The following is a 26,802-nucleotide window of genomic DNA, read 5'->3' as shown; positions in this document are numbered from 1 at the left end:
CCTGCAGTAGAAGCATGGAGTCCCAACCACTGGACCACCAGGGAAGTCTCTGCTCCTCCTGTTTTATTTATTCTTCATGATTGATACTTCCACTTTGAACCTCTTTCTTGGATCGTTCTTTTCAAGTCCTTAGAACTTCGATGGTTAGCATTGGAATCAGAGATAAGCTGACACATAAATACGTCTTATTTGGAAAAAGTATGTGTGGTGACGTCCATGTTCCTGAACTCTACCAGGAGAGAGTGTTACTTTCTCACCCTCTGAGAACAGTGATGTCTCACATATAGAGAACTATTCACATCCCCAACTGATGGTTGGAATGTCAGGAGTGTGTGTCTCATGAAGGATATTTGGATCACAGAAATGGCACCCCTGTGAGATAAGCACTGATTTCCACAGGGCATTGCCATCTCTCTATAAAGCCCTCTAACTTGAGTGAGGCCACGTGATCAGCAGGAATTTGGGCTGTGTGATATGTCATCACATTCCCTGGTTTTATGCATTGAGGGTGGAGTGTCTGGGAGGAGGGGCATTTTAGAAAATATTCCTGACACACAAGGTATCTCTCTTAATTCCCATGTTCAATCACTTGCCTAGTCTTTACCTGCTGGAGAGTGCTTGAAAATTATAGCTAGAACAACAGCAACAACAACAAAGCCATAATAAATAAAATTTGGTTGGATGTGGAGATTGTCTTGCAATTTTAGTATATGCGGCACGAAAAAAGTGTAATGAAATGATTTTTATTTGTAGACCAGAGAATGTTCTTACAAGATGTTGAGGGCTAACCTTTTTGGAAGACACTAGCTCTGACGCTTCTCAATACCTACTGCCTTGTGGATTCCATCTCTTGGCATGGATTCCATTCTTTAAAGAGGTGGTTGGAGACAGGGAGGTGAGGAGCAAACTGGATTGCCAGGAAAATGGGAAATATCAGAGGTTACAGGCCCAAGAGTGCTTTTGTACTTGAGAGCTTGCGTCTTTTATTCATTCAGCAAATGCCTATTGTGGGGCCAAGCTATGCTAGGTGCAGTTTCTACAAAGCTACACCTAAATAGACACGGCTTCCGCCTTCATGGGCCTTGTTGAAGTTAGACATTAAACAGATAAACAAACATAAATTACAAATAGAAAGGCTGAGTTCCTTCAGCTGTTCCCCTGAAACTATCACAGCATTGTTAGTCGGTTATACCCCAATACAAAATAAAAAGTTAAAAAAAAAATGCCATTAAGGAAAAGGATAGAATGCTATGCCAGAGAAGTCAGGGAGTTTAGTGCAGCCTGGGAGGTGAGGGACATTTAGACCAGGATTTGAATGAGGAGCCAGCTGGGCGAAGAGTCCAGAGAAGAGGATGCCAGTGAGTCGATCAGTGAAAGCTCCAGATTTTCCTTGGGAGGAGTTTAGAGGGAGGTTTGGAGGAACGTCTGATGAACATATTCTTTTAGGAGCGTGCCTCCTTCCTGCTGAATCGCTGCCTTTGTGATTTGTTGCATCAGAACACTTAGAAATAACGCCCTGGGCACTGTCATTCTGGTACCGTGTGGTCCTTTCAGGTCTGTGGCTGTAGCTTAGGGATGCTCTGGGATGGGCCAGGTTCAAGCAAGAGGTGATGCCAGGGGGAAGAAGGTGGAAGAGCCTTTTCTGGCCCACCTATGGCAGAAGTTGGAGCTCCATGTTCAGGGTCGGCCCCCTGCAGCTTCCTGCTGTGTGTCAGTGGAGGTTGACAGCCCACCGTGTGTGTCTCCTGGGCTGCTGGAGCGTCCTGTGCCCTTGTACCATCTCAGGACATGGGACAAATAAGTGAGGGGCTGCCTTCTGTGTTCAGGGAACCCCAGGTCATTCCCTGCTGCCCCAAGTGGGGATGGGTTGTAATGAGACACTGACCGCTTCCGCTAGAAGCCCTACATACAGCCTGGAATGAGATGAGTCAAAATGTAGTATATAGTCTCTCTTAAAGTGAACTTTTCAGTCTCAGAAAGCTGCCACCGTTGAGAATGTTTCTCTGTTCTCCAGATTGGGCAGAGGTAAATCACTTGCCTTTCTGTCATGTAGAATGGACTTGGCAGTTGTTTTATTTTTACCTTTCCTGTCATTTCTGAGGCTGGCAGCCAGAGGTGGGGTGTGGAATGGAGTAAATTACCCTCAGAATGATTCCAGTGGTCCCATTTTTAACTCTTAATTGCGCCTTTCCCTTTTCACCTCCCCCTTTTACTCCCCTCCCATTTCCCCCCTTCCTTGTCCACATTTGAATGAACAGGAAGAACTGAGAAGGCTGCATGTAGGTGGGAGCAGGTTTGCTTAGTGGCGCCTCTCTGAATGATGGAAACCATTTCTTTTCCCATCACTGCTTCCCATTTTTCCCTCCATGATTCTATTTTAAGTGAATGTTCTTTTTTTTTTTTTTTTTTGCTGATTCTTTTACTGGAAACCGGCCCAGCCTCACTCAGTTTTGTTTCCATGCTGCTATTAAAAGACAATGCCCAGTTAAGAGGACTTGGAAGAGGGGCAAGACGCCCACCCTCTGCTTCTAGTCATCTAGGCAAAAATCAATTCCCTGGATTGGGATGTGAAAACAGTCTTAAGTTATTTAGGCAATTTTAACTTCTGTGTCTGTTTTTTTTTTTTTTCCTTTAATAAATTTAAAGGGCGGAAAAACCCCACTATCAGTGGTTCTGCCCAGAACTTCTCTTTTGCCGAGCTAATGGGCTTGAATTCTGAGGTCAAAGAACTTCCCTTTAGTATTCTGGGCCTCTTTTACCAAGATAGAAAAATATGCTTGGCACCCAGTAGCCGGTCAGCCATGAATTCTTGACATTTGCAAGAGATGTGTCCTCAGGCATTGAAGAATCCCTGTATTTATTAATACAGGGTATTTGTAGAGTTCTGAGTATTGCCTGAATCATATTCCGTTCAAGGTTCTTTTTTTCTGGGTGTTTTTTGGAGGGGAAGATCCCCTAGAGAAGGAAATGACATGACAACTCACTCCAGTATTTGCACGGAAAATCCCATGGACAGAGGAGCCTGGCGGGCTACAGTCCATGGCATCACAAAGAGTCGAACGTGACTGAGAGACTAACACACACTTATCCTCATAATGTACCTAGGTTTTCTTTTAAAACTTTTGATTACTTAAAAAATTTTTCTCATGTGATGAGTTGTTTTTGTGGTGACTGAAACACACAGATTGCTTTTTAAAATGAAGATAGGTCTGTGGAGGTATAGTTTTCCTACAGTAACATAAACCCTATGCAGTGTACAGTTCTGTGGGTTTTGACGGAAGTATAGAGTCTGGTGTGTCCTCAGTCACACAGCTGCACCTGAAACCCTTCCTTACCCCATGGACGGAAGCCCTCTAGGCTCCTCTCTCCATGGGATTTTCCAGGCAAGAATACTGGAGTGGGTTGCCATTTCCTTCTCTAGGAGATCTTCCTCACACAGGGATCGAAACCATGTCTCTTGCATCTCCTGCATTGGCAGGTCGATTCTTTACCACTGTGCCATAGAGTCTGGTAAGCACTACCAGGAATCAAGATATGGAATGTTTCATTTCCCCCCAAAGTTCCCTCTTGCCCCTTTGCAGTCAGCCCCTACTTCTTTCTCCAGCTACTGGCAGATACTAATTTTTTCCTGTCCCTGCAGTTTTGCCTTTTCTTAAATGTCATAAAAATGGAATGATACACTCTGTAGCCTTTTGCGTCTGTCTCCTTCTGCTTCGCATAATTCATTTGTGATTCATCTATGTTGTTTCATCATCACTAGTTCATTCCTTTTGTTTGCTGAGTAGTGTTTCACTGTGTGGATGTACCACATTCGGTCTATTAAATTCACGGATTTGGGTTCTTTATGGTTTTGAAAATTATGACTAGTCACCCAAAATAGTTTGCCTACAAGTTTTGTATAAACATGTTTTCTTTTCTCTTGTATAAATACCTAGGCGTTGAATTGCTGGTTGGTACACTAAGTGCATGTTTAACTTTATAAGAAACCGCCGAAGTTTTTTGCAAAATGATAGTACCACATTGCATTCCCTTCAGCAGTGTTTGAGAGACCTGGGTGCTTTGTGTTCTTACTAACACTGTTTACTGTCAGGTTTTTTTGCTTTGTTTTTGTTTGTGTGTGTCAGGCTTTTTTGTTTTGTTTTTACTTTGTCTATTCATATAGTTGTGTGATGGTATCTCACTGTGCTTTTAATTTGCATTTTCCTAATGACTTGATGTTGAGCGTTTCTCATGTGTTTATTTGCTGTTTGTAGATCTTGTCTTTTAAAACTTTTTGGTTAGTTTTATTGGTTTATTCTCTTATTATTGAGTTTTGTAAATTTTTTCTTCTATATTCTCGATAGAAATCCTTTATCAGATACATATTTTACAAATAATTTTTCCCAGTTTAGGGATTGGCTTTTCATTTTCCTGATAGTGTTTTTGGAAGGGCAGAAGCTTTGAATTTTAATGAAGTGCTTTTTAAATCCATTTCCTCGTAAGGGATATGATAGACTTACCAATCCCAAGTTCTGAGCCACCACCAAATTTTGAATTTCATTTTTTAATTTAGCAGAAACTTTTGTTTTTCTATCTTGTGAGCTATTACTTCTTTTGACTCTTCGTTTTGTTTTAACTTACATTACCGATAGTAAGGCTGCCTTTTTTTTAAACAAAGTTTTGTTTATGCTCCACACAAACTATTGCATATGTGATGATGATCAACAAAGCTACACTGGGTGATAGTGCTAAGTTACCTGCCAGCCTCACTCACTAGCCACTGACTCCCACACACCAGCTTCATAGGGAGTGATGCAAATTTGTGTCTGAGCAGAATTATCGATCACTGCATTATTACCCCTAACATGTAGATCCTTGAGGTCAGGAACTCTTTTTATTTTGTTGCTAGCGCTAAAACATGGCCTATAGGTCAGAAAATAATGATTGAATGCAAGTTACTGGCTTTCATGAAGGACAGTGCCAAATGTCTCATAGCATTTGAGGCTGTGGCTCTCAGGGTGAGCTGAGGACCAAGGCCAGCACTGAATGTCAAAGCTTGAATGGCAAGGGACAGCCAAGAGCCCTCTCCTGGGGGCCTCACTTACATCAGATCGTTTTCTGGAGCATTTGGAGATAATCGCAGGACCCGGACCTTGACTGGTATTCCTTAGGGAGGCCTTAGTTTCTGACTTGAGAGAGGAACTTAGGTAAGTTCACACCAGCATTCTGAGAAAGCGCATACTCTAGTGAGAGCTGAATCTCGGTAACTAGAGGACTCAAAACCATTTGTGGAGTTTTGCTGTTCCGCCACCTTTTGACTGCCTCAGGGTCTGCATAGCTGTTCCCTCCCGCCCCCAAAATGGCGGAGGGATCAGGCCAAGGTTGAAGTCACTGGCAGAGCCGAAGCCAGGCTGCCTGTAGTGGAGCCCAGCTCATCTCCACCCATCACCCTACTTGTGTCCTGGTGCTATTTTGGCTTATGGTATGTGGTTTCAGCATTTGGGCCAGCTTTTTAATCACAACACAGTCCCATCTTTGAAGGGTTGAGTGAGTCCTCCCATGAGTTTGAGCAGGCTCCGGGAGTTGGTGATGGACAGGGAAGTCTGGCATGCTGAAGTCCATGCGGTCACCAAGAGTCAGACCCGACTGAGCAACTGAACTGAACTGAGTCCTCCCAAAGAAGCAACTGCTGAAGAGAAGATTTTCCTCCTATGTTCAGGCTGCCTCTTCTTTCTAAGAGTCTTATTTTAAAGACAATTCAAGAGGGGAAAAGTGGAAGCTCCACATTTAGGGCAAGGGAAGAATCTGGGGGAAGTGTGTATGTGTGTATAAGGGTGTGTGTTTAGGGGAAGGGTGTGTGTGTGTGTCTATGTGTATGCGTGCGTGTATGTATGGTGGTCGGGTAGTGGGATGGCCTTGTGTGTGTCTGTGTCTGTGTGTATGCGTGTTTGTGTGTGTATGGTGGGCAGGTAGTGGGGTGGCCGTGTGTATGTTGTGTGTCTGTGTGTATGCGTGTTTGTGTGTGTATGGTGGGCAGGTAGTGGGGTGGCCGTGTGTGTGTGTTGTGTGTGTGTGTTGTATTGTGTGTTATGTTGTGTGTGTGTTATGTGTGTGTGTCTGTGTGCCTGTGTGTATGCGTGTTTGTGTGTGTATGGTGGGCAGGTAGTGGGGTGGCTGTGTGTGTGTGTTGTGTGTCTGTGTGTATGCGTGTTTGTTTGTGTATGGTGGGCAGGTAGTGGGGTGGCCGTGTGTGTGTGTGTTGTGTGTGTGTTGCATGTGTGTTGTGTTGTGTCTGTGTGTCTGTGTGTTTGTGTGTATGGTGGGTGGGTAGTGGGGTGGCCGTGTGTGTGTGTTGTGTGTGTGTTGTGTGTGCTGTGTGTGTTGTGTGTCTGTGTGTATGCGTGTTTGTGTGTGTATGGTGGGCAGGTAGTGGGGTGGCCGTGTGTGTGTGTTGTGTGTCTGTGTGTATGCGTGTTTGTATGTGTATGGTGGGCAGGTAGTGGGGTGGCCGTGTGTGTGTGTTGCATGTGTGTTGTGTTGTGTCTGTGTGTTTGTGTGTATGGTGGGTGGGTAGTAGGGTGGCCGTGTGTGTGTGTGTTGTGTGTGTGCGTGTGTGCGCTGGGCGGGTAGTGGGGTGGCCATGGGCCATGGGCAAGGAGGCGGCAGTTCACGCAGAGTGGTCCCAGCCGCCCCTGGCGTGTGGCTGACCCCAGTGCTGCTCCCGCCTGTCATTCAGGCTGTGCTGCTCTCATTAGCGGTTGAACGTTTCTGAAAGTGTTCTCTCTCAACTCTGACCACACGCCCTTTCGGGGAAGGGAGGGAGGGGCTGGGAGAGTAACAGGCCCCACCCTGTTGTCATGCCCAGCTGCCCTGCAGAGGGTCAAGGAGCCCAGGGGGCTGGAAGGAGTCACAGGCCTGTCAGAGCCCGTGCATGTGACACAACTGGTGGCTATTTTTCTGTGCTGCCCCACGCGGCCTGCCCCGCCTGGAGGGTCTGGCCCTCTGCTGTGGGCTCTGAGCACCCAATCACAGAGGCTTTTTTCTTTTGTCCTTTTAAGGGGATTCTTGGCTGAAATAAACCTTCTATTAACCAATTTGATCTCTCTCAAGCTCTCAGCCCTCAACACACACACACATTCACCAGCAGCTAACAACCATCTTCCCCTCTGGAACTAGTCTGCACTCCTGCTTTTGACGAGGACTTGTGGTAAAATGCTCAATGCTAATATTCCTTCCCATGGAGTGGGGACTCTGAAATATTTTTCTTGACTGAGGTGTGGTTGACAGCTTTGATTTATGAAATTAGCTCAGGGAAAAATAAGATGGAAAAACAGTCCAAATTAAATCTTTATTTCCATAGCTCAGTTGTGCTCTCCTGTCCATTTTTAACTGCCACGCAGTCTTAGGTACCAAGGACTCCAGGGTTTGCTAGGTGGCTTTTTTCTTCTTCTTTTTCTTTTTTTTTGTAGTTTTGGCCCAAGAAAAAACTTTTTCTTTTTAAATAATTGTGTTTCTTCCTTCCTCAAAAGTAGGCAAGTTTAATGAAGAAAATCATAAAAACCTAGGAAAGCACAAAAGGAAACATCCATATTCCCAGCATCCAAAGACAGTCACTGTAAACATTTGGGTGTGTACCCACCGTGTTGGAGAAGGTAGTCATGGGGCCACTTCCTTCCCCTGGGAATCTCTGAGTTTGTTGTGCTGCAAGTTTTTCCCAACATCCTGGACCAGAATGTCTCACCAGCAGAGGTGTTCTGGTGGGTGTGGAGCCTTCCCATGGGGGAGCTTTCTGTTCAAGGTCTTCATCTCACCATTGGCCAAGTGACCTTTGAATAGCCTGAAAGGGATTCAGCTTAAGTCCAGGCTTCCCCCTAGCCCCACCCCAGCCGCCTACCAGAGAGTGTGGACTCTTGATCTTAGAGTACCTAGATTCAAATCTCTGCTCCATTGCTCACTTTTTCGGCATCTGTTTTCTCACTTGTAAAATGGACATAATAATAGTAGGTGACCTCTGCGGTTGCCATGTTAAATGAGATAATATGTGCAAAATGCACAGCACACCACAGGTACCTGGAACCTGATATTCTAGCCCAGTGCATATTAAATACTTCCTTCATCCTTCAGTTCAGTTCAGTCATTCAGTTGTTTCTGACTGTTTGCAACCCCATGAACTGCAGCATGCCAGATTTCCCTGTCTATCACCAACTCCTGGAGCCTGCTCAAACTCATGTCCATCCAGTCGGTGATGCCATCCAACCATCTCATTCTCTTTCGTCCCCTTCTCCTCCTGCCCTCAATCTTTCCCAGCATCAGGGTCTTTTCCAGTGAGTCAGCTCTTCCTGTCAGGTGGCCCAAGTATTGGAGCTTCAGCTTCAGCATCGTCCTTGCTTCCACACTTAATGTAGGTGGTATTCTCACTGCCCCTCATCCTGTGGTTATAAATTGTTCCCTGGACCTCTCTCTCCCTGGACAGGGGTGGTCTTTTCTTCTGTGGGTAGTATAGAAGTCCCCTCACTGTTGAAAAGTTGTATGTAATGATGGAGTAGTAGAATAATTTCCTTTGACAAAACGGAAACCAAAGGGCAGGGAAGCGCAGTCATTTTCATTGGGTGAAGGAAGTCAAGCTATGACAAGACTGTGGAAACACATACTGCCTGTTGCCTTGCGTTCTCTGAAGATGTCAGACGGTCTCTTTTGCTGAATTCCACCACTTTTCCTGTACAGATCCCTCTCTGCATTGTTCCTAATTTACTTGCATAGACTGTTGAGTCACATTTTCTAGGTAAAACATAGCAACATTCATGTTGGTTGAAGTTGTCTAATGCCCTTAACATTTTTTCCCAAGGCAGGCATGTTTCTAGCTATAGAGCAAATGGATTTGGATAAGTTTGTGGCTGCTGTTTTGGCTAATGGGAGAAATATGTTGTCTGTAGCCCGTCCAGTGATTTTCTTGTTTACTTCTTACGGTCAAGCCCAATAAAAATAATGTGATGGTCACAGGATATTTTGCCAGTTATTTCAGATGTAGGGGCAGTTCACTCTGGATTTGTTTACTTCAAGTGGAAAAATTTACCCAAAGTTACCTTCTGTACTTTTTACCAAAAAGGAAGCTTACCTGGGTTTCTCCGTTTGGGGCCAGTTTCTGTCGAGTCAAAGACCAGAAGGACTATATTACAGGGCTTATTTCCCATAAATAGTGAGAGAGGGAATACAGTGACTCAGGTGGCGGCATAGCTCTTTCTTCTTCATGGTAACTTATGTCTGTCTGTTTTATATTTTGAACCTGCAGGACGCACAGACATTCAAGTGGTTCAGCCAGACCAGCCACAGCAGCCGGTGAGCAGAGCCCCGGTACTAGCAGCCGTCACCACCAGCCCGTCAAGAACCCGAGCCACAGTGGCTTGGCCAATGGCACAGGTGAGTGACAGTGCAGAGCGCCAGCCCAGACTAAAGCTGTGCTCACATGGAGCCGGGACTCTGCCTGCCGTGTCAGAATGCCGGGTGGGTGAGAGAAGACTCCCAAACGAAGATGGAATTTGAATTCATCATTCTTTCCGCGACCCATCTTCTTTTCTCTCTGGCATAGTCTGTACAGCCAAGTTCATTCTCCACATGTCTGCACTCTTCTCAAACCTTCCTTGGTACAGAAATAAAAAGCATTAATTTTTAAATTAATTTCTTATCAACCTTGGATTTCTTGAGAGGGGATATCTTTTTAAGTGACGCTTTTTTTTTTTTCCATTTCCCTAATTTATGGAAATGATCAGACTAAGGAGAAAGAAGGCTAAGTATTATTGTTAAGAGCTGGCTTAGAGAAAATGGTGGGTGGTGCTGTTGAGTGGGTTGGGATGCTGAACCCGGGCAAAGCCCTGGTGCCACCAGGGGGCCTCCTGTGGTTGTTCCATTGAGAGTATTTGTCCCATTTGAGAGAGGAGAGCCCTTCCACATCCACACCGAACTTCTCTGCACTTGATCCTGCTTCCCTGTAAGTGGGAAGAGAAGGACCTGTTTCAAAACAAATCCATTTGTGTCCCGCTTTCCTTCCGTCTCATCGGGACAGTGCTGAATTTAGAAGGGAAAAGCCATCCCCCAAAAGTTTATTTTTCTAAACATCTTGAGGATTGTCAAATCTTTTGTGATTTCTGGTCATTTGGTGGTTTGTCTTAATTTGGAGCAGTTGGGAAGGGTCATGGCCATTTGCTTTGATAAACTGTAGGTGGGGGAATGAAGGTATTTAAATCAGAAAATGACACTGAAATAATTTTGTAGATGCTTGTAGTAGCAGAAGTGTGGCAAGGACAGGAAATTTGGAGCAACATAGCTTCTTCTTTTTAATAATTACAAAATTGTCTTATTCTTTTTATTATGTTTACAACACAACATTTAATTTCTAATCTTTATTTAGCAAGATCACTATTTAATATTTCTTTTACTTACTGAAAGTATTAGCTTAAAAATTAAGTGTCATTGGATTGAACATAGCAGCATAGCTTCTTCACGCAAGCATTACCCTGGTATTGTTACTGTCCTTTTTGTAACAAACTTATTGAGCAGGAGGCATCGTTTGGGACTACCTTCTAATGACTTTCAGTTCTCTGGCAGCACCATCTGAGGGCTCCAGAGCCACTGTGATAGCTTAGGGTGTCGGCCATGACGTTGTCTGTGGCAGACTGCAGGACAGAGTGGCCTGGGTCCTGCAGTGTGGTAGCCTGACTTTCTCTCTGGAGTTTGGGACCTGCCTGCGGGAACTGAGTTGGCCAGCTGGCCCTGAGCCTTGAGGACGAGGACACACTGGAGGTGAGGAGGATGAGTGGCTGGGCTGCTGTCTCAGCCCACCTGGCGCTCCTGTGCCAGCCACCGTGTCCAGGCACTGGCATTGCCAGTCACAGAAGCCAAGGGTGACCTGGCTTCCCATCTGTGTGGTGCAGACAGCAAGGTGGTGGCCATGGGCCCTGCTGGAGAAAACCGTGTGAGCGCCATGAGCATCAGTAAACATGCTTCTCTTGGAAAAATAAGTCACCCTTAGAAGAGGGCTGGTGTTCACAAATGGGCGAGGGGAACTGGCTTGTGGAATCAGTTGTTACCTTAATGCCACGGCCATGATCAGCCTCTGGCCTTCCAGGGGCCTCCATTCTTGTGATGCTGGTCTCCCTCAGCCATCTCTGCTTGTCTTATAAAGACAATTCCCTACTATGGGTAGGAGTAGGACCCCACTATGGGCACCCTACAGGGTGTGGGCTCGATCCCTGGTAGGGGAGCTAAGATCTCCTATGCTTTGTGGCCAGAAAACCAAGCCATTAAACAGAAGCAATAATGTACCAAATTCCATAAAGACTTAAAAAAAAAATCCACATTAAAAAAAACAGCTATGGGTAAATTACGTTTCTATGGTTACGGTCTTTGAGTCAGTCTCCTTGGACGTTTAAACAGGTCTGTGTTTCCCCTTGGCTTATTTTTAGGTACCTTCGTGTATTGTCCTTATCTCCAGGAACATTATGTATTTCAGCAGACGAGGCAGGTGCCAGTCACGTCTTCTGAAAGCCAAATATCTGTAGCCCCAAACTGCCTTAGAGATGTTTTATGGTGCTGTGTCTGAATGTCCAAACTGCTCCCAAACCCGTCTGTGAAAGACAATTTTTGCACGTTAGGGATTTCTGCCTATTCAAATACTGAGGCCTTGGCCCCTGTCTCGTCTCTCTCTTTTCTGCTCTGAAGATGGTTCACCATGCCTCACAGCCAGCCTGGACCTGTAGGCTTTTTAATGTCTATCCAAAGGGTACAGGAAGGTCTCAGTTTTCCTTTGGGGAGCAGACAGGAGCCCCGTCTCTTTGGCAGCGCAAAATGAGAAGGGGGTTGTGGCTGTGACTGAGGACACCTCCATCCCTCAATATGTCTCTGTTTGAACGGTGAGGACCAGTTCCAAAAGGGTGGTGGTAGTGAGCCGTGCCTCCAGGGAAGGTTTCCAGAGACCCACAAGATTTATTTAGCAAGCCTGTTTTTGGCTGTGCTCTGCAGCTGTGCATGAAAAAGACATCTGGGGCAAAAAGGAAGCCGAGTTCCAGGTGGTTTTTTCACGTTGTCACAACTGTAAAGTATCCATTTTTTATAAAAAGAAGGTGAATGACAGCCTGTCTGCATAAATATAATATTTCTAAGGTTTTAGAAATGGTGGAATCGGGGCCTAGGATAATGGCATAGCACTTTATTGAGACTTGTGCGCAATGATTTACTTTCTAATTTTTTTTTATTGAAAACTCTATCCCCCTCAAAAAAATACATCTCTCACTCAGTTCTCCCTTAAGTATGATTTCCGTGCATGTAAGGTCGGGAGTCACCCAGGCTGTGGTCAGATTCTGCATCCCCACGTGTAGTATGTATAAACGCCCAGGGACTTGATGGCCCTTAGTTTTCTAGTTAATAAAATCAGGACAAGAGTTTATATCTCCTAGGCTTGTTATAAGGAATAAATTATGTAAGACATGTAGCATGTCTCACATAGTGCCAGGTACATAGTAAGTTGTCAGTGTTAGCTTTATCACTATCCTTTTCCAGAACTTTTCATCCTCCCATGCTGAAACTCTACCCTTCACACAAAAGCATTCTCCCTTCCTTCTGTTCCCCAGCCCTATCCCCTGGTAACCTCTGTCCTACATTATTTTTGCTTCTTTGTTTATGACTGTCCTGGGTCTTTGTTGCCCTCATGGGATTTCCCTAGTTGTCGAGAGCAGGGTCTACTCTAGTTGCGGTGTGTGGACTTCTCATGCGGTGGCTCCTCTTGTTGCAGAGCGCAGGCTCTGAGTGTGCGGGCTTCAGTAGTTGCCGCATGTGGGCTTAGCTGCCCCTCAGCGTGTGGAATCATCCCAGAGCGAGGATCGAACCCACCTGCATTAGCAGGTGGATTCTTAACCGCTGGACCATCAGAGAAGTCCTCTGTGTTCGACTTTATGTCTCTATGAATTTGCTTATTCTAGGTACTTCATGTTTTACCTGGAATCATTTGTCCTTTTGACTCTGGCTTATTTCACTTGCATAATGTTTACAAGATTAACCCGTGCTGTAACCAGTATCAGGGTGTTGTTCCTTTTCCAGGCTAAATAATATTCCATTGTGTGTGTTTCCCACGTTTAATGTGCCCATTCATCTGTTGATAGACATTTGGGTTGTGTCCTCCTCTTGGCTGCTGTGGCTAATGCTGTGGTGAATGTGGCTGTCTGAGTATCCGTCTGAGTCTGTGCTTCTGGTTCTGTTGGCTGTATACCTTGGAGCAGAGTTGATGCTTCATATGGTGATTCTGTGTTTAGCTTTTGAGGAACCCTCAAACTGTTTTCCACAGCAGCTGCACTCTTTTCCCACCGGCAGTGAATGAAGGTTCCAATTTTTCCACATCTTTGTGAACACTTGTCTTTTTTCCTTTTAATACTAGTCATCCGATTGTGTGTAAAATATCTAGGTACACAAGTTTTACTGGTCATTTTTATGATTATAAGTTTTTATTATATTTTTGTTTTGCCTTTTATCTCATTTTCTGTGTTTTTTCTAGAAAAGTAGTTAAAAACTTAAAGAAATTGTGCCTGAGCATTTTTTTTAGTGTTTGTAATTTCAACTTTTGCTTCCATAGTGAAAAGATTCTCTCTTGTCTCTAGATGGAATAAATATTTTCTTCTGTTCTACTTTTTTTTTCATGTTAAACTATCCCACCAGAAATTATAGTGGCATATCTGTATATGCATATGTATGTATACATTCATATTATATGTATAATGAAGGCTGAGTTTCAATTAATTTTTCCCTGTAGCGAGATCCTGTTATCCTGTGAACATTAGTTGCTTTTTTTTCACTGTGGCGATACTTCATGTTTATCACTATATTCTTATATTCTTTTATATGCAGTGAGTATTCATTTCTGGACTCTTTACTTATCCCATTTATTTCTGGTTCTAAACTAGTCTTGTATGATTTCGATTATCGACATGTTTTTTTAATGCCTGGAAAGGCTAGTCCCATCTTACTGCTTTTTCTCCATGATATGCTTTGACAACTTATATATTTTCAAAACAAATTTCAGACTTTGAATTCTTAGGAACTTGAAAAAAAGATGAAAGTGTAACTCGCTCAGTCATGTTCGATTCTTTCGCAGCCCCCATGGGGACTGTAACCTGCCAGGGAAGCCTTTAGAAACTTGGTGGGAGGTAAATGGAAATTGTTTGAATCTTTGTACTGACCAAGGAAAGATGGAACTTTCCCATCAGGTGACAGAGTATGGCTTTATCCATTTTCAAGTTTTCCTTTTTTCCATCTAATTTAATTGCTTTTCTTTATATAATCCTTGCCCACCACCATGTCATGCTAGTTATGAACTGTTTTTCTAGTTTTGGTTGGTCTCGTGAAGAGCTGAGTTGATCAATTGCATTGGAAGGCATTGCTTGGGTTTCACGGGTGAGAGATACTGACTGCTTTACCGTGTGTCATATATTATGAGCTGGTCTTCCGTTTAAAAAGCCTCCATTGTTGGCAGGCACCTTTTCCACACCCGAGTGAGGGGGCTGAAAAGACGTGTGTGTACAGTGAGAGTCTGTGCTGCACCACACACACACCTAAAGATCTTGGAACACACAGTGAGCTGGCAGCGTGTCTAGGATTAAGCAGAAGAATTTCCAATTCCTGATCTCTTTTTGGCTAACTGTGACTAGAGTATGTCTGAGCCCTCAATGAATATCTGATTCATAACATTACAGTGTTTAACCAACATCACAGAGGGAACTTTGTGAAATACCCACAGTTGCAGAAATCAGGCATTTTGCCTCCTTACCCCATTTACCCTCTCATCTTGGTACCCAGCTTTTCTTCCCATACATGAGAGCTGTCTAAGCCATCTCTGTTTCTCTTTCCCCCAGCCCCTTCCATTGTGTTTGTTTAGTGGTCTTCTGGATTTGAGTGCTGATTCTGCTACTTGCCTGCCACCTCTCTAAATGGTACTTCTGTTTTACCTTCAGTAAAATGGGGATAATACCACTTTCCTTATGGGGTTATTAGGAAGAAAATGGAGCTCATGAGAGTGAACTTGTGAAAAGCAGCATGGGATCCTGGATTAGAATTGGAATAGTAAAAGGACATTAGTGGAAAAGCTGGTGAAACCCAGATAAAGTCTGGGATTTAATTAATAATAATTGTACTAATGTTATTTTTTTTTTAGCTTTGGCAAATGTGCCATAGTTAAGCAAGGTAGTAATATTATATAGCATGGATGAAGGGCATGCTATCTTTGTACTGTGTTTGCAACTTTTCTATAAATTTTCAGTTATTCCCAAATTTAAAATTTTTTAAAAGAACCTGCTTTGCAACGATAGTGTTATCCAAATGTGAGGCACATTTATTTCAGATATCTTTTGCTAGATTATTAGGCCTATTAAATAAGTATTTGTTCAATGAATGTTTATCAAATGCCATTTTACTAAGTGCTATGACAGTGTAAAGAAGTATAAAATAAGCCTCTGCTCTATAGTCTGTTTCAGGGAAGAAGCTGAAAAGACACAGTCCGCCAAGTGCAAACACAGTAGATGTCACAGGGGCTGTGTGGTTGAGTAGCTGAGACCACAGGTGCTGTGGGCTCTGCAGAGGGACCCGTCTGGGCTGAAGCAGTAGGAAGAGCCTGAGGAGAAGCGGGGCTGAGGTGAGCAGGGGGATGGAGGCAAGGACATAGGAACTAGAGAGTAAAAGTAGCGAAAAACAAAGGAAAACAGGTTTTCCCTCATTCTCAAGAAGGATACCATCTTTTGGGACAGATAAATTGTGTACATCAAATAATTAGGATTAAGAGAGAACATTGGCTATATTGAATAGAGCTTAAAAGTAACATGCTGCATTTCTCTAAGGGGTGGTGAAATTGCAACTCCTCGTCTTTGACAATCCAGTTTTTCTCTCTACTTTAAGTTGTGGCTCAAGGATCGTGCTCTGTCACTATTTTACCAGGGTGACCATGGGGCAGTAACTGAATTGTCTGAACTTTGGTTTCTCCTGACTATAAGCTGCGATGGGGTGGATTTAATTCTGAAATTTCAAGCCCTTATCTTCTAAGAACATGTATATATATACAGGCACACCTTATCTTATCATCTTTGCTTTATTATGCTTCATTTGTTGTTTAGTTGCTAAGTTGTGTCCGAATCTGTGTGACCCCATGGATAGTAGCCTTCTGGGCTCTGTCTGTGGGATTTCCCAGGCAAGAATAGTAGAAATGGCCTGTCATTTCCTTCTCTAGGGGATCTTCCTGACCCAGGGATGGAACCCATGTCTCCTGCATCTCCTAATTGGCAGGCGGATTCTTTACCACTGAGCCACCAGGGAAGCCCATTGTATGTCACAGATAATTAGTTTGTAGCAACGTTGCCTCAAGCAAATCTGTGGCACCATTTTTCCAACAGCATATGGTCACTTCGTGTCTCTGTCATATTTTGATAATTTTCGCGATATTTCAAACCCTCTACCAGCAAAAGTGGAGAAGGAAATGGCAACCCACTCCAATATTCTTGTCTGGAGAATCCCATGGATGGAGGAGCCTGGTGGGCTCCATGGGGTTGCAAAGAGTCGGACACGACTGAGCGACTTCACTTCACTTCACCAGCAAAAGAGTTGATGGTTAGCATTTTAGCAATAAAGTATACATTATATTTTAAGACATAATACTATTGTACACTTCATAGAGTATAGTATAGTGTAAATATAACTTATATGCCCTTGGCAAGCAGAAAAATTATGTGACTTGCTTTATCATGATATTTGCTTTATTGTGGTGATCTGGAATCACACCTGCAATAACTCTGATGTATGTCTGTACATACACAAACACAGAGTTTTTTGAGAGCAGAGAGTATAAGCATGGACGCATAAAGTTTCAATGCTAGTTTCTGGCTTTCATATTTTGTCTCCAATCCAAACTTGAGATAGCACAAAACTCTTAAACAGATGAATGACTCTGGTAAATCACAGGCTCTCGGATAGCTCTGAGCACAGACTCAGTCCTTGTGGGAACCCTTGTAACTAGATTTGCAGCTGCACAAATGGTCAAATCCAAATAGTATTGACTGGACAGTCTTTTCCACTGGCATGCCACAAGGCTCTGGTTTTATTCTTTTCCTGGTTGACAATTTCATCGTAATTTTTTAATAGGCAGTACATACATGTTGTCAACACTCTATACAAAAGTAAAAAAGCTTAAACAGTGTAAAGAAAGTCTCTTTTCTGTTCTCATCCTCCAGCCTCCCCTTCCCTCCCCAGAGGCAGTCCCTGTTCTGTTTCTTATAATTCTTTCCAATTTGAATATACAAGCATGTCGATATATATTATTTGAACGTATACACGTAAATGTTAGCACAGTAAACCTGCTGTTCTTCACTTTCCCACTTAAACAATCTTAGAACTTTCTCCGAAAAACTTGAAACCGACTTGAAAATCTTTGCCCCTTCTGTCTCCTGTTAACCCCAGTCAAAGAAGGAAACAGTTTTAGTTCCAATAAAAACTATAATCACAGCAGATTGAAATACTTGTTATTCAGTTGCTCAGTTGTGTCCAACTCTTTGTGACCCCATGGACTGCAGCACGCCAGGCTTCCCTGTCCATTGCCATCTCCCAGAACTTGCTCAAACTCATGTCCATTGAGTCAGTGATGCCATCCAACCATCTCATCCTCTGTCATCCCCTTCTTCTCCTGCCTTCAGTCTTTCCCAGCATGAACGAAATACTTGAAACATATTTAATCCAAGAATTCATAATGATTTTTAACAGAATAAAATGTCACTTTTTTGGGAGGATGTGAGAGTATCAGCTCATTCTTCTGAAAACTGGTAAATAAAAGGAAAGACTCCAACTATTCTCCTTCTTTTTCTTCACAAACTGAACCTTGAGGTAGCCAAATAATTTTTTTTAAAAATACATTCATTGGTTTATTTTTGGCTGTGCTGGATCTTCGCTGCTCTAGTTGCAGAGAGCAGGGGCTCCTCTCTAGTTGTGGTGCATGGGCTTCTCATTGCAGTGGCTTCTCTTGTTGCGAAGTATGGACTCTAGCGTAGGCAGGCTTCAGTAGTTGCACTGTGGCATCACAAGGGATTGAATTGGTGTCCACTGGATAGCAAGGTGGATTCTTAACCACCAGGGAAGTCCACCGAATAGTTGATAGGGGAAATTCCTCTTTAGAGGGATGATAGATTATTACTGTTTTGCAGTCCCTCACCAATTAGTGGATTCAGACAATAATCATCAATGACTGCTAACATTACAGGAGAGACACCAGACATTCTGTGCCTCCTGATGGGAGTACTTCATATGTATGGGGTAATTTGTATTTCCTTCACTGTGAAGTGTCTCTGTGCATTTTTTTTTTCTTGTTGATTTGTAGAAGCTCTTTTCATCTCAAGGAAATTAGCCACTGGTCTGTAATATGAGTTGATAATCTTTCCCAGTTCATTGTTTTCTGTTTTAATTTTGCTTTTGCTTTTTTTTTTGCCATTTCAATTAAGAAATGAATATAGTTGAATTCATCAATCTTTTATGACTTTTAGATTTTGGGGGGTTATTTTGTTAATTAATTATTTTGGGCCATGTCTTATGGCTTGTGGGGTCCAAGTTCCCTGACCAGTGGAAGCACAGAGTGTGACCTTTATTGATAGAGTTTGTATGATACCTTAAACAATCTTTTCTGCTTGCTTTGAGATTGTAAAAGTATTCTCCTCTATGTTCTTTAGTTCCTTCATGGTTTCCTCTTTATGTCAAAATCTCTGGTCTGTCTGGAGTTGATTTTGATGCAAGGAGTGAAATAGGGATGTAACTCAGTTTTTGTCTAGAACACTACCCACTTGTCATAGTACAGTTTACTGAACAGTCTGTCTTTTCTGTAGGAATTTAAAATGTTACCTTTGTCATATACTGAATTACTTAATTCCAATGTGTATTTAATTCTGTTTCTGAACTTTCTTGTTTATTTAATCGACATCTGCCTATTCATGTGTCAGTGCCACATTATTTTATTTGTTGTAACTTTATAGTATGTGCTAGCTAACACTTTGGAGAACACCCCTGCCCCTACTTCCTCATACACATAAGACTCTTCATCTCTAGAATGTTAATGGCTATTCTTCTGTATTTAGTTTTCCTTATAAATTACTGAATAAATATATTTGGTTCTCAAAAAAGTCATGGTTTTTTAAATTGAAATTGAGTAAAATTTATAGATTTTGTGTAAAGAGACTTGCCATCTGTTGTGTTTTACTAACTCAACCAAGATACTGGGAATATAAATAAAAATTCTTGCACTTATGTTGGGGAAACATCAGTTGCACAAAATACAGTTGTTTATTAACTAATTTACTCTGCATGTCAGACAATATTTAATATATTGGAGGGAAAGCAGATTATTTAAATTAATCATAGGTGGTTCCTAGGCTCTTTGCTGTTTGTTGAGATCAAGCTTGGCATCATATATGAAGAAATTATAGTTTCAGCTGACAACTGATCTTATGTTAGCTGACAGGATCATGTGGTTGCTTCTGAGTTATTATAATCCTGGGTCACATCAGAGGATGTGCAGAGAGGGAGAAATAGTGTGTAGCAGGTGAGTGGTTCAGGCTCTGAAGTCAGACAGCAGGGGTGTGAATTAGGTGCCCTATGACCTTGGAAGTTTATTTAACTTCTTTGAGCTTCAGTTTCCTCAACTGTAAAATGGGGTTGTGTATGAGGCTTAAATGAGATCATCTAAAAGGCTTTGCATTTTGTTTGGTACATACTGGTGTTCTTTAAACATTGCTGTTATTATTTATATTGGAAATCTAACTCTGCTGGTCTGATGTTATCTCATTTATTATGTTCAGCTGTGATATCATTATTTAGAAATAAAGGCAATAGAAGATAACTAGAAAAGGGCAGCCAGGCCGTTAGAATAGGGCGTGACCTGGAGACATCAAAGAAATGGTAGGCCTTTTATTGGAACAGAGAAAGTGAATGAGAAACAGGGTGGCCAGATATTTATTCTGTATTGCTTGAGAGCATGGGGATTAAAACCATCAAGTGGAATTTCCTTTAACATAAGGCATGGCTTTCTGGAAGCTACTTCTGTTCAACAGTGGAATGGCTCTTTGGATGAGAGGGGAGTTTGCGGGGAGTTTGCGGGAGAATGGATACATGTATATGTATGGCTCAGTCCTTTTGCTGTTCTATCAGAGACCTGAAACTATCCCAGCATTGTTAATCAGCTATACCCCAATACAAATAAAACGTTAAAAAAACAATTGAATGGCTCTATAGTAAGCTGTTTCTTAGAAGAAATATTCAGTAAGGGTCTGGATGGCCATTCAGTTCAGTTCAGTTCAGTCGCTTAGTTGTGTCCAACTCTGCGACCCCATGAATCACAGCACACCAGGCCTCCCTGTCCATCACCAACTCCCGGAGTTCACTCAGACTCATGTCCATCGAGTCGGTGATGCCATCCAGCCATCTCATTCTCCGTTGTCCCCTTCTCCTCCTGCCTCCAATCCCTCCCAGCATCAGAGTCTTTTCCAGTGAGTCAACTCTTTGCATGAGGTGGCCAAAGTATTGGAGTTTCAGCCTCAGCATCAGTCCCTCCAATGAGCATCCAGGACTGATCTCCTTTACAATGGACTGGTTGGATCTCCTTGCAGTCCAAGGGACTCTCAAGAGTCTTCTCCAACACCACAGTTCAAAAGCATCAATTCTTTGGCCCTCAACTTTCTTCACAGTCCAACTCTCACATCCATACATGACCACTGGAAAAGCCATAGCCTTGACTAGACGGACCTTGGTTGGCAAAATAATGTCTCTGCTTTTTAATATGCTATCTAGGTTGGTCATAACTTTCCTTCCAAGGATTAAACGTCTTTTAATTTCATGGCAGCAATCAGCATCCACAGTGATTTTGGAAACACCAAAAAGAGTTTCTGAATTACAAAGATGAGGCTAAACCAAGGGGGTTTTACTACGGAATTCTAGTGTAAATGTATATATATGTTAGCCACTCAGTCATGTCCAACTCAATGTGACCTCATGGACTGTAGCCCGCCAGGCTCCTCTTGTCCATGGGATTCTCCTGGCAAGAATACTGGAGTGGATATTCATTCCCTCCTCCAGGGGATCTTCCTAACACAGGGATTGAACCCAGGTCTCCTTTACTGGTCTCTTTACTGTCTGAGCCACCAGGGAAGCCCAAATCACATATGTGGAAAATTCTCTGTATATTTATGGCTTATCCATTTTCAAAGAATTTTAAATGTTTGAGACCACGTTTGGTTCCTTTCTGAGTGAGAGGATATTGCAGTGCCTTGGGGTCCTTGTGAACATGAGTGATCATCAAAGACATGGAGAAATGAGGAGACTCAGGAATCAGCTCGTTTCACTTCTATCTCTGTCTGTTCCCTTGGAGACAAGCCCCTTATCTCTGAATGCCATCTTTTCTGTGTAGGCTATTAATCTTTGCTCCCCACTTTGAGTATGTATCTTTAAAAGAACAAGCACGTTACTCAGAGTTTACTACCTCTTAGTGTGAATGGAGCTTTTTGAAAGAAGGTGATATTTATTTGCACCTAGCAGACAAGTGACAAGTTTAAAGAAAACCCTATAAACTTGACTTTGGCCTTGACTATGCTCCATGTATCACTAACATACTTCCCTGGTGCCTTACTTTTCCTGCTGCTTTTATTGCAATAAATGTAACCATAGTGTGTTAGAAAATTTTAATAAAGTTATATAAAGGAGGTAATATTTAATAATCTATTTATTTCAGGTCCATCTTCCATTTTTCTTTTTTTTTTCTCGCAGGCTCTTACTGACTTGCTGTCTTTTCCAGTATTATGTTTTGTAAAACCTTTTGTTGTCACCGGGTAACATTTGTGGTACCCTTGTAGGTACTGCGTTATACCACTTAAGTGAGAAACCTGGTAAATGTGAACACAGTGCTGAGTTGATCTCTAAAATACCATTTCTGTATTTTCAGTGAATGACGAACCCACTGCAACCACTGATCCCGAAGAACCCTCTGTTGTTGGTGTGGCATCCCCGCCTGTTGCAGTGTCCAGTGTGACCCCGAACCCCACCACTGCGGCTATCCCTGCCACGGCCACGCCGGCCGAAGGGGAGGAGCCCAGCACTTCGGGCACTCAGCAGTTCCCCACAGCCGCCCAGGCCCCTGATGCTCTGCCTGCTGGGTGAGTAGCCTTCTGTCCCACCACAGCACCCCCTGACCCCCTAGAAAAAAACCCAACTGGGGCTCCCTCACCAGGCCAGAAACAACATGGTTATTTATGACCTGGTGGCTAGCAGTCCCTGGGGAGGCTGCCATGCATAGGAGCGAGGAAGGTGTGGAAGGACTGCTGGTTCTACATAAATCTTGAAAAAGACCTAAATCATCTGGGGCTGAATCAATGCTACCTTATACGGTGACTTGAAATGAACAGCTCGACTCAAAGAGTGTGGCTGTTATGGAACAAGGAGCTCATTTTGCCCTCCAAAATCACTGGGTTTGCCCAGATCCTGCCTAGAAAACAGCTTTTCTCCCTCACATTTTATCTCAATGGCCCATGGAGGACCTTAGGCCCTGAGTATTACTGTATGTTTTTCCATGGCTGGGGCTGATGTTAACGTGGAGTCATAGTTTTCTTGCCACCTTTTGGTTCAGAATGAAATCTCATGCTAAAGGCCTTGGGTGACAGTAAGATGGCCCCGTAGGCCAAAAGCGAGAGGAAATGAAATGCAGGGACCTGAGAATCAAATAGATCTGGGTTTGAATCCTAACTTGACCCTTTATGACCTTGCCCAAGTGACTTACCATCTCGGTAAGGTAGAGGTGATAATCATTCTTAACTGCCTCCTCAGGAATTCGTTGTTGTTCAGTCACTCAGTCATGTCTGACTCTTTGTGACCCTGTAAACTGCCGCATGCCAGGCTTCCCTGTCCTTCACCATTTCCCGGAGTTTTCTCAAATTCACATCCGTTGAGTCAGTGATGCTATCCAACCATCTCATCCTCTGCTGCCCCCTTCTGCTCCTGCCCTCAATTTTTCCCATCATCAGGGTCTTTTCCAATAAGTTGGCTCTTTGTGTCAGATGGCCATGGTGTTGGAGCTTCAGCTTCAGCATCAGTTCTTCTAATGAATAGTCAGGATTGATTTCTTTAAGGGGCTCCAATAAGGCAGTGTATGTGAGTGTTACACCTGGTGAATGATATTTTTGAAGTGGTTGTGAAAGAATCATAAAAGAAGGGAATGGTTCTGAACTGGGAAACAGTCTTATCTCAGGGCTCCCAGTCACTTGTCAGGGCCAATTCCATGTGGTCCTACCGCCCATCCTGGTTATCAGCTTGGAACCAGGGAAGCCCTTGTGATAAAAGGGAAGGATGGTATACTGATGTGTAACACACCATACTGTTCTTCAGCCACTTTAGAAAACCCCATGTCCAAACAAACAAAAAATCCTAAATCTGAAGGCATTTGGGATTTTCACCACTTACATCTCGCATCCCAAGCATCTGGCACACAACTGAACTTACATTTCTTAACAAAACACGATGAACACATGAAAAATATCACAAATGGTTTTTAATCCCTCAGACCCCATAGAGAATCAGGGGGTACTGAGAGGTGGCTCCAGAGTCTTCTGTGAAATTTTTCATTTTGTGAAAAGATTTATAACTACTTGCTTGCGTGCAACTCCTTCCTACAGAGGTTTTTTTGTTTTTTCTTTTTCTCTTGTGTATGTGGTAAGGAATACTCGAAAGACGTTTGTTTGGTTTATAATTTGAAATCTGTATATAATTTGGGAGGAGCAGAGTGGGATCATTTTGGCAGAGGGAGAGAAGATGGCCGCCCGGGTGCCTCAGGAGCCTGTTTGTTTGCTTTCCACTGAGCAAAGCCTGGAAGGCGGGCTTCCCTCCCGTGTGTCAGTCACAGGCAATTAGGGCTACTGGCTCAAGGCGTCTTTATGTGTAGGGCGTGTGTGAGGGTTACTGTTCTCCTGGATTGGGCCCTTCCTGTTTCCAGGCAGCTGGAAAACTCCAGGCCCTGAAAACACTCTTTATTCTGAGTCTGGCGGTCAGAGCAGCTCAGAAAAGCTGGTTTTCCTACTTGGCCTCCCAACCCATCCCAACCAGAGGCTGAACCGCTTCTCTTGGGTAGAGTTTGAGCAGCATCTTCTCCCTGGAGTGTTTAGAATGGGATGGTGGGTCTGAGGAGGCTGCTTCCCACTTGAGCACGGGTGATGGTCCGGAGAAGGGCATTGGACCCAGCTTTGCACCCAGAGGGGCTTCCGGGTGCCCACTGCTAGTCCTGGTACTGTGCGGGCTGTCTCGGGGCCTGGCGATTGCCACTGGCAGAGCTGAGTGCGTGGCGGTGAAGATGGCAGGCTTTCAGTTCTCCGCTCTGTGATGGCAAGCCAGAAAGGTCACACTTTCCACCCTGAGCCTTCCAGTTCACAGTCCTGCCATCTCCACCCTAGCAGCTTACTTACAAGTTCAGGAGATCCAGACAAGATGGCTCATCCCTCCCTTCTTGGTATCTTACTTTCAGGAGTCAGGGGAACCACTTTTGACCTTTTAATAAAATTCTGAACATAGCATTTCACCACCTAGAATGCCTCACTGGTTTCCTCTTATCTTTAGGAGTCAATTCTCAAATCCTTAATAAGACCTGAAAAAGCTCTGCAGGACAAGGCCTCATCTGCCCCTCAAACCTTCCATGGAAGACACGCTTTGCTTTTCTCTGCTCTCTAAGCTCTACCCATATAATGACTTATTTTAGTTTGACAAGTATAGCGCCCTTTCTCTGGGTTGGGGACCGTCTGTCATGCTGGTTACCCCTCTCTGAAACCTTCCTCGCCACTTTGTCCATTAATTTCTATCCATCTTCAGGTCCCAGATTAATCAGCACTTGCTCTGGGAATCCTTCCTCAATCCCCAGTAGACAAGGTCAGACCGCTCTGTGTATTGCAATTCTTCTCTCACACATAACTGCCTGTTCTGCATCCCTCTACCCAGCTGGGCTGTAAATGCCAAGATGGCAAGGAGCCTGGCACAAAGTCAGCTCCCAAGACATACTTGTAGTGCATTAATGAACCAGTTTTTTGAGGATGTCCCATGTGACTTAAGAATCCACCTGCCAGGTAAAGAATCCTCCTGCCAATGCAGGAGACGTGGAAGACATGGGTTCCGTCCCTGGGTCAGGGGGAATCCCCTGGAGGAGTCCGTGGCAACCTGCTTCAGTATTCTTACCTGGAAAATCCCATGGGCAGAGGAGCCTGGCGGGCTGCAGTTCATGGGGTTGCAAAAGAGTTGGACATGCCTGATCGACTGAGCAACTGCAATGAAACAATTTAAATGCCATATCTATTTTTTTTTTCCTCCACCTGGATGAATGTTTTCTGCTTCTTTGATGCCTCAAATAAAGAGGACCTGTGACAGGAATTACATTTTCTTCCCAAGGGCAAGACCTTAATGGGTCCCTCACTAGGTTGTCTGGCTTTGGGTTCACGTATGACTCTCTCAAAGGGTTGGGATGCTCCTTCCTGCTCACTAGGGGTCTTCATGCCTGGGAAACACTGCGGAGCATATCTCCCCTTTTGCGTGGCCTTTGTGAGCCACGCTGGACAGCTTTTTTTGAGACATGCTACCGACTCTTGTCTCTTTCCAGCCTTACCTTCTCAACCCTTCATCTCCCTCACAGAGCAGTCGGGCACAGTTCACTTGAGGATGCCAAGGGCTTATTTTTCCAGTTGCCACATGGCCTTTCTGAAACTTGCAGCAGATGCAACTGGTCATAAAGATGTCACATCCGCCTGTGTTTTAGTGACTGAAGGCCACCAAAACCTGGGCTGCCTCAATCCAAACAGAACACCCTTAATCCCTTTCCTCTCTCCCGGTCTCCAAACCCTCCTCCTGCCTGCTATACCTTTTAATTTAATTAGTGAGAAAGAAGCCAATTGGAAGGGTGTGGCGCTTTCAGCCTGTGAACGTCTGTCAAGGGAAGGGGTGCCAGGCAGGCTCGAAGAGACTTGGTGAGATAGTGGCCTGGGCGAAGGGCAGTGGGGAGGGAGGCCTGCTTTGATCAGCTGGCCCTGCATCTGGTTTTTATCAGCAGGGAGCCCACTTTGGGGACCAAATGCTCATTAACAGACCGTGTGTACATGGCTTAGATAAACTCCAAGTGCGTCCCAGGCCCTGCTGCTCGCCCAGGCCCTTGCGCACAGAGGCACATTATTCCAGCCTGGCAGCCCGCGCCGCGCTGTGGTTTCTTACATAAGGGAGGCCGTTGTGTTTGGACTCTGCTGGCTTACCTCAGCGCTGCCATTTCACACCATCCCTCTCCTCCCGCAGTCATTGGCTGCCCTGGCTGTTTCCTGCCTCAGAGGAGAATTAATTGAGGAGGGTGTTCTTTGGATCTGTTGGATTTGCCATCTCCCCTCACCCCCAGGTCCAATTCTGCAGACCTAGAGGTCCTTTCTCCAGGTGATCCTTGACACATTATCAAGGATGACAACCTGGTAAGAGTTCTTTGATGTTTTCTTCATGGAGACACTTTAAGAGACATTGGAATTTGCAGCTTCTCTGCTAAGTTATAAACCAGCCGTTGCCATTGAATTTCATTCCAAACTCAATTTTGTTGCTAGCCAAAGATCCTTACCCAAGGAGTTTTAAAACAGTGCTTTTCAAACTGTCTGTGAAAAACTAGTCCTTTTTTCCCCCCACTGTTTTTGTTTGTTTTAATTTTTTTTCAGTCTCTTATGAACTCTTACTTTGGCCCTCTATTTAATGAAACAGATCTACAGATCATGTATT

The 26,802-nt window shown here is 43.8% G+C and overlaps 1 protein-coding gene across 1 annotated transcript in view; it reads left to right on the top strand.

Moving 5' to 3' along the window:
* WWP2 (WW domain containing E3 ubiquitin protein ligase 2) overlaps positions 1-26,802 on the top strand; it is a 143,788-nt gene that overhangs the window by 75,146 nt on the left and 41,840 nt on the right. Inside the window, exons 7-8 of the mRNA XM_055412418.2 lie at positions 9,269-9,396; positions 21,974-22,184. Coding sequence (XP_055268393.1) covers positions 9,269-9,396; positions 21,974-22,184 — 339 coding nt within the window. The remainder of the gene's footprint in view (positions 1-9,268; positions 9,397-21,973; positions 22,185-26,802) is intronic.

The sequence above is a fragment of the Moschus berezovskii genome, chromosome 22 (genome assembly GCF_049115385.1).
Source record: "Moschus berezovskii isolate FMDL1 chromosome 22, NW_MosBer_1.0, whole genome shotgun sequence".
NCBI classification, from domain to species: Eukaryota; Metazoa; Chordata; class Mammalia; order Artiodactyla; family Moschidae; genus Moschus; species Moschus berezovskii.
Note: the sequence above shows the minus strand (reverse complement) of the source record. Positions and strands in the feature narration are given on the sequence as shown.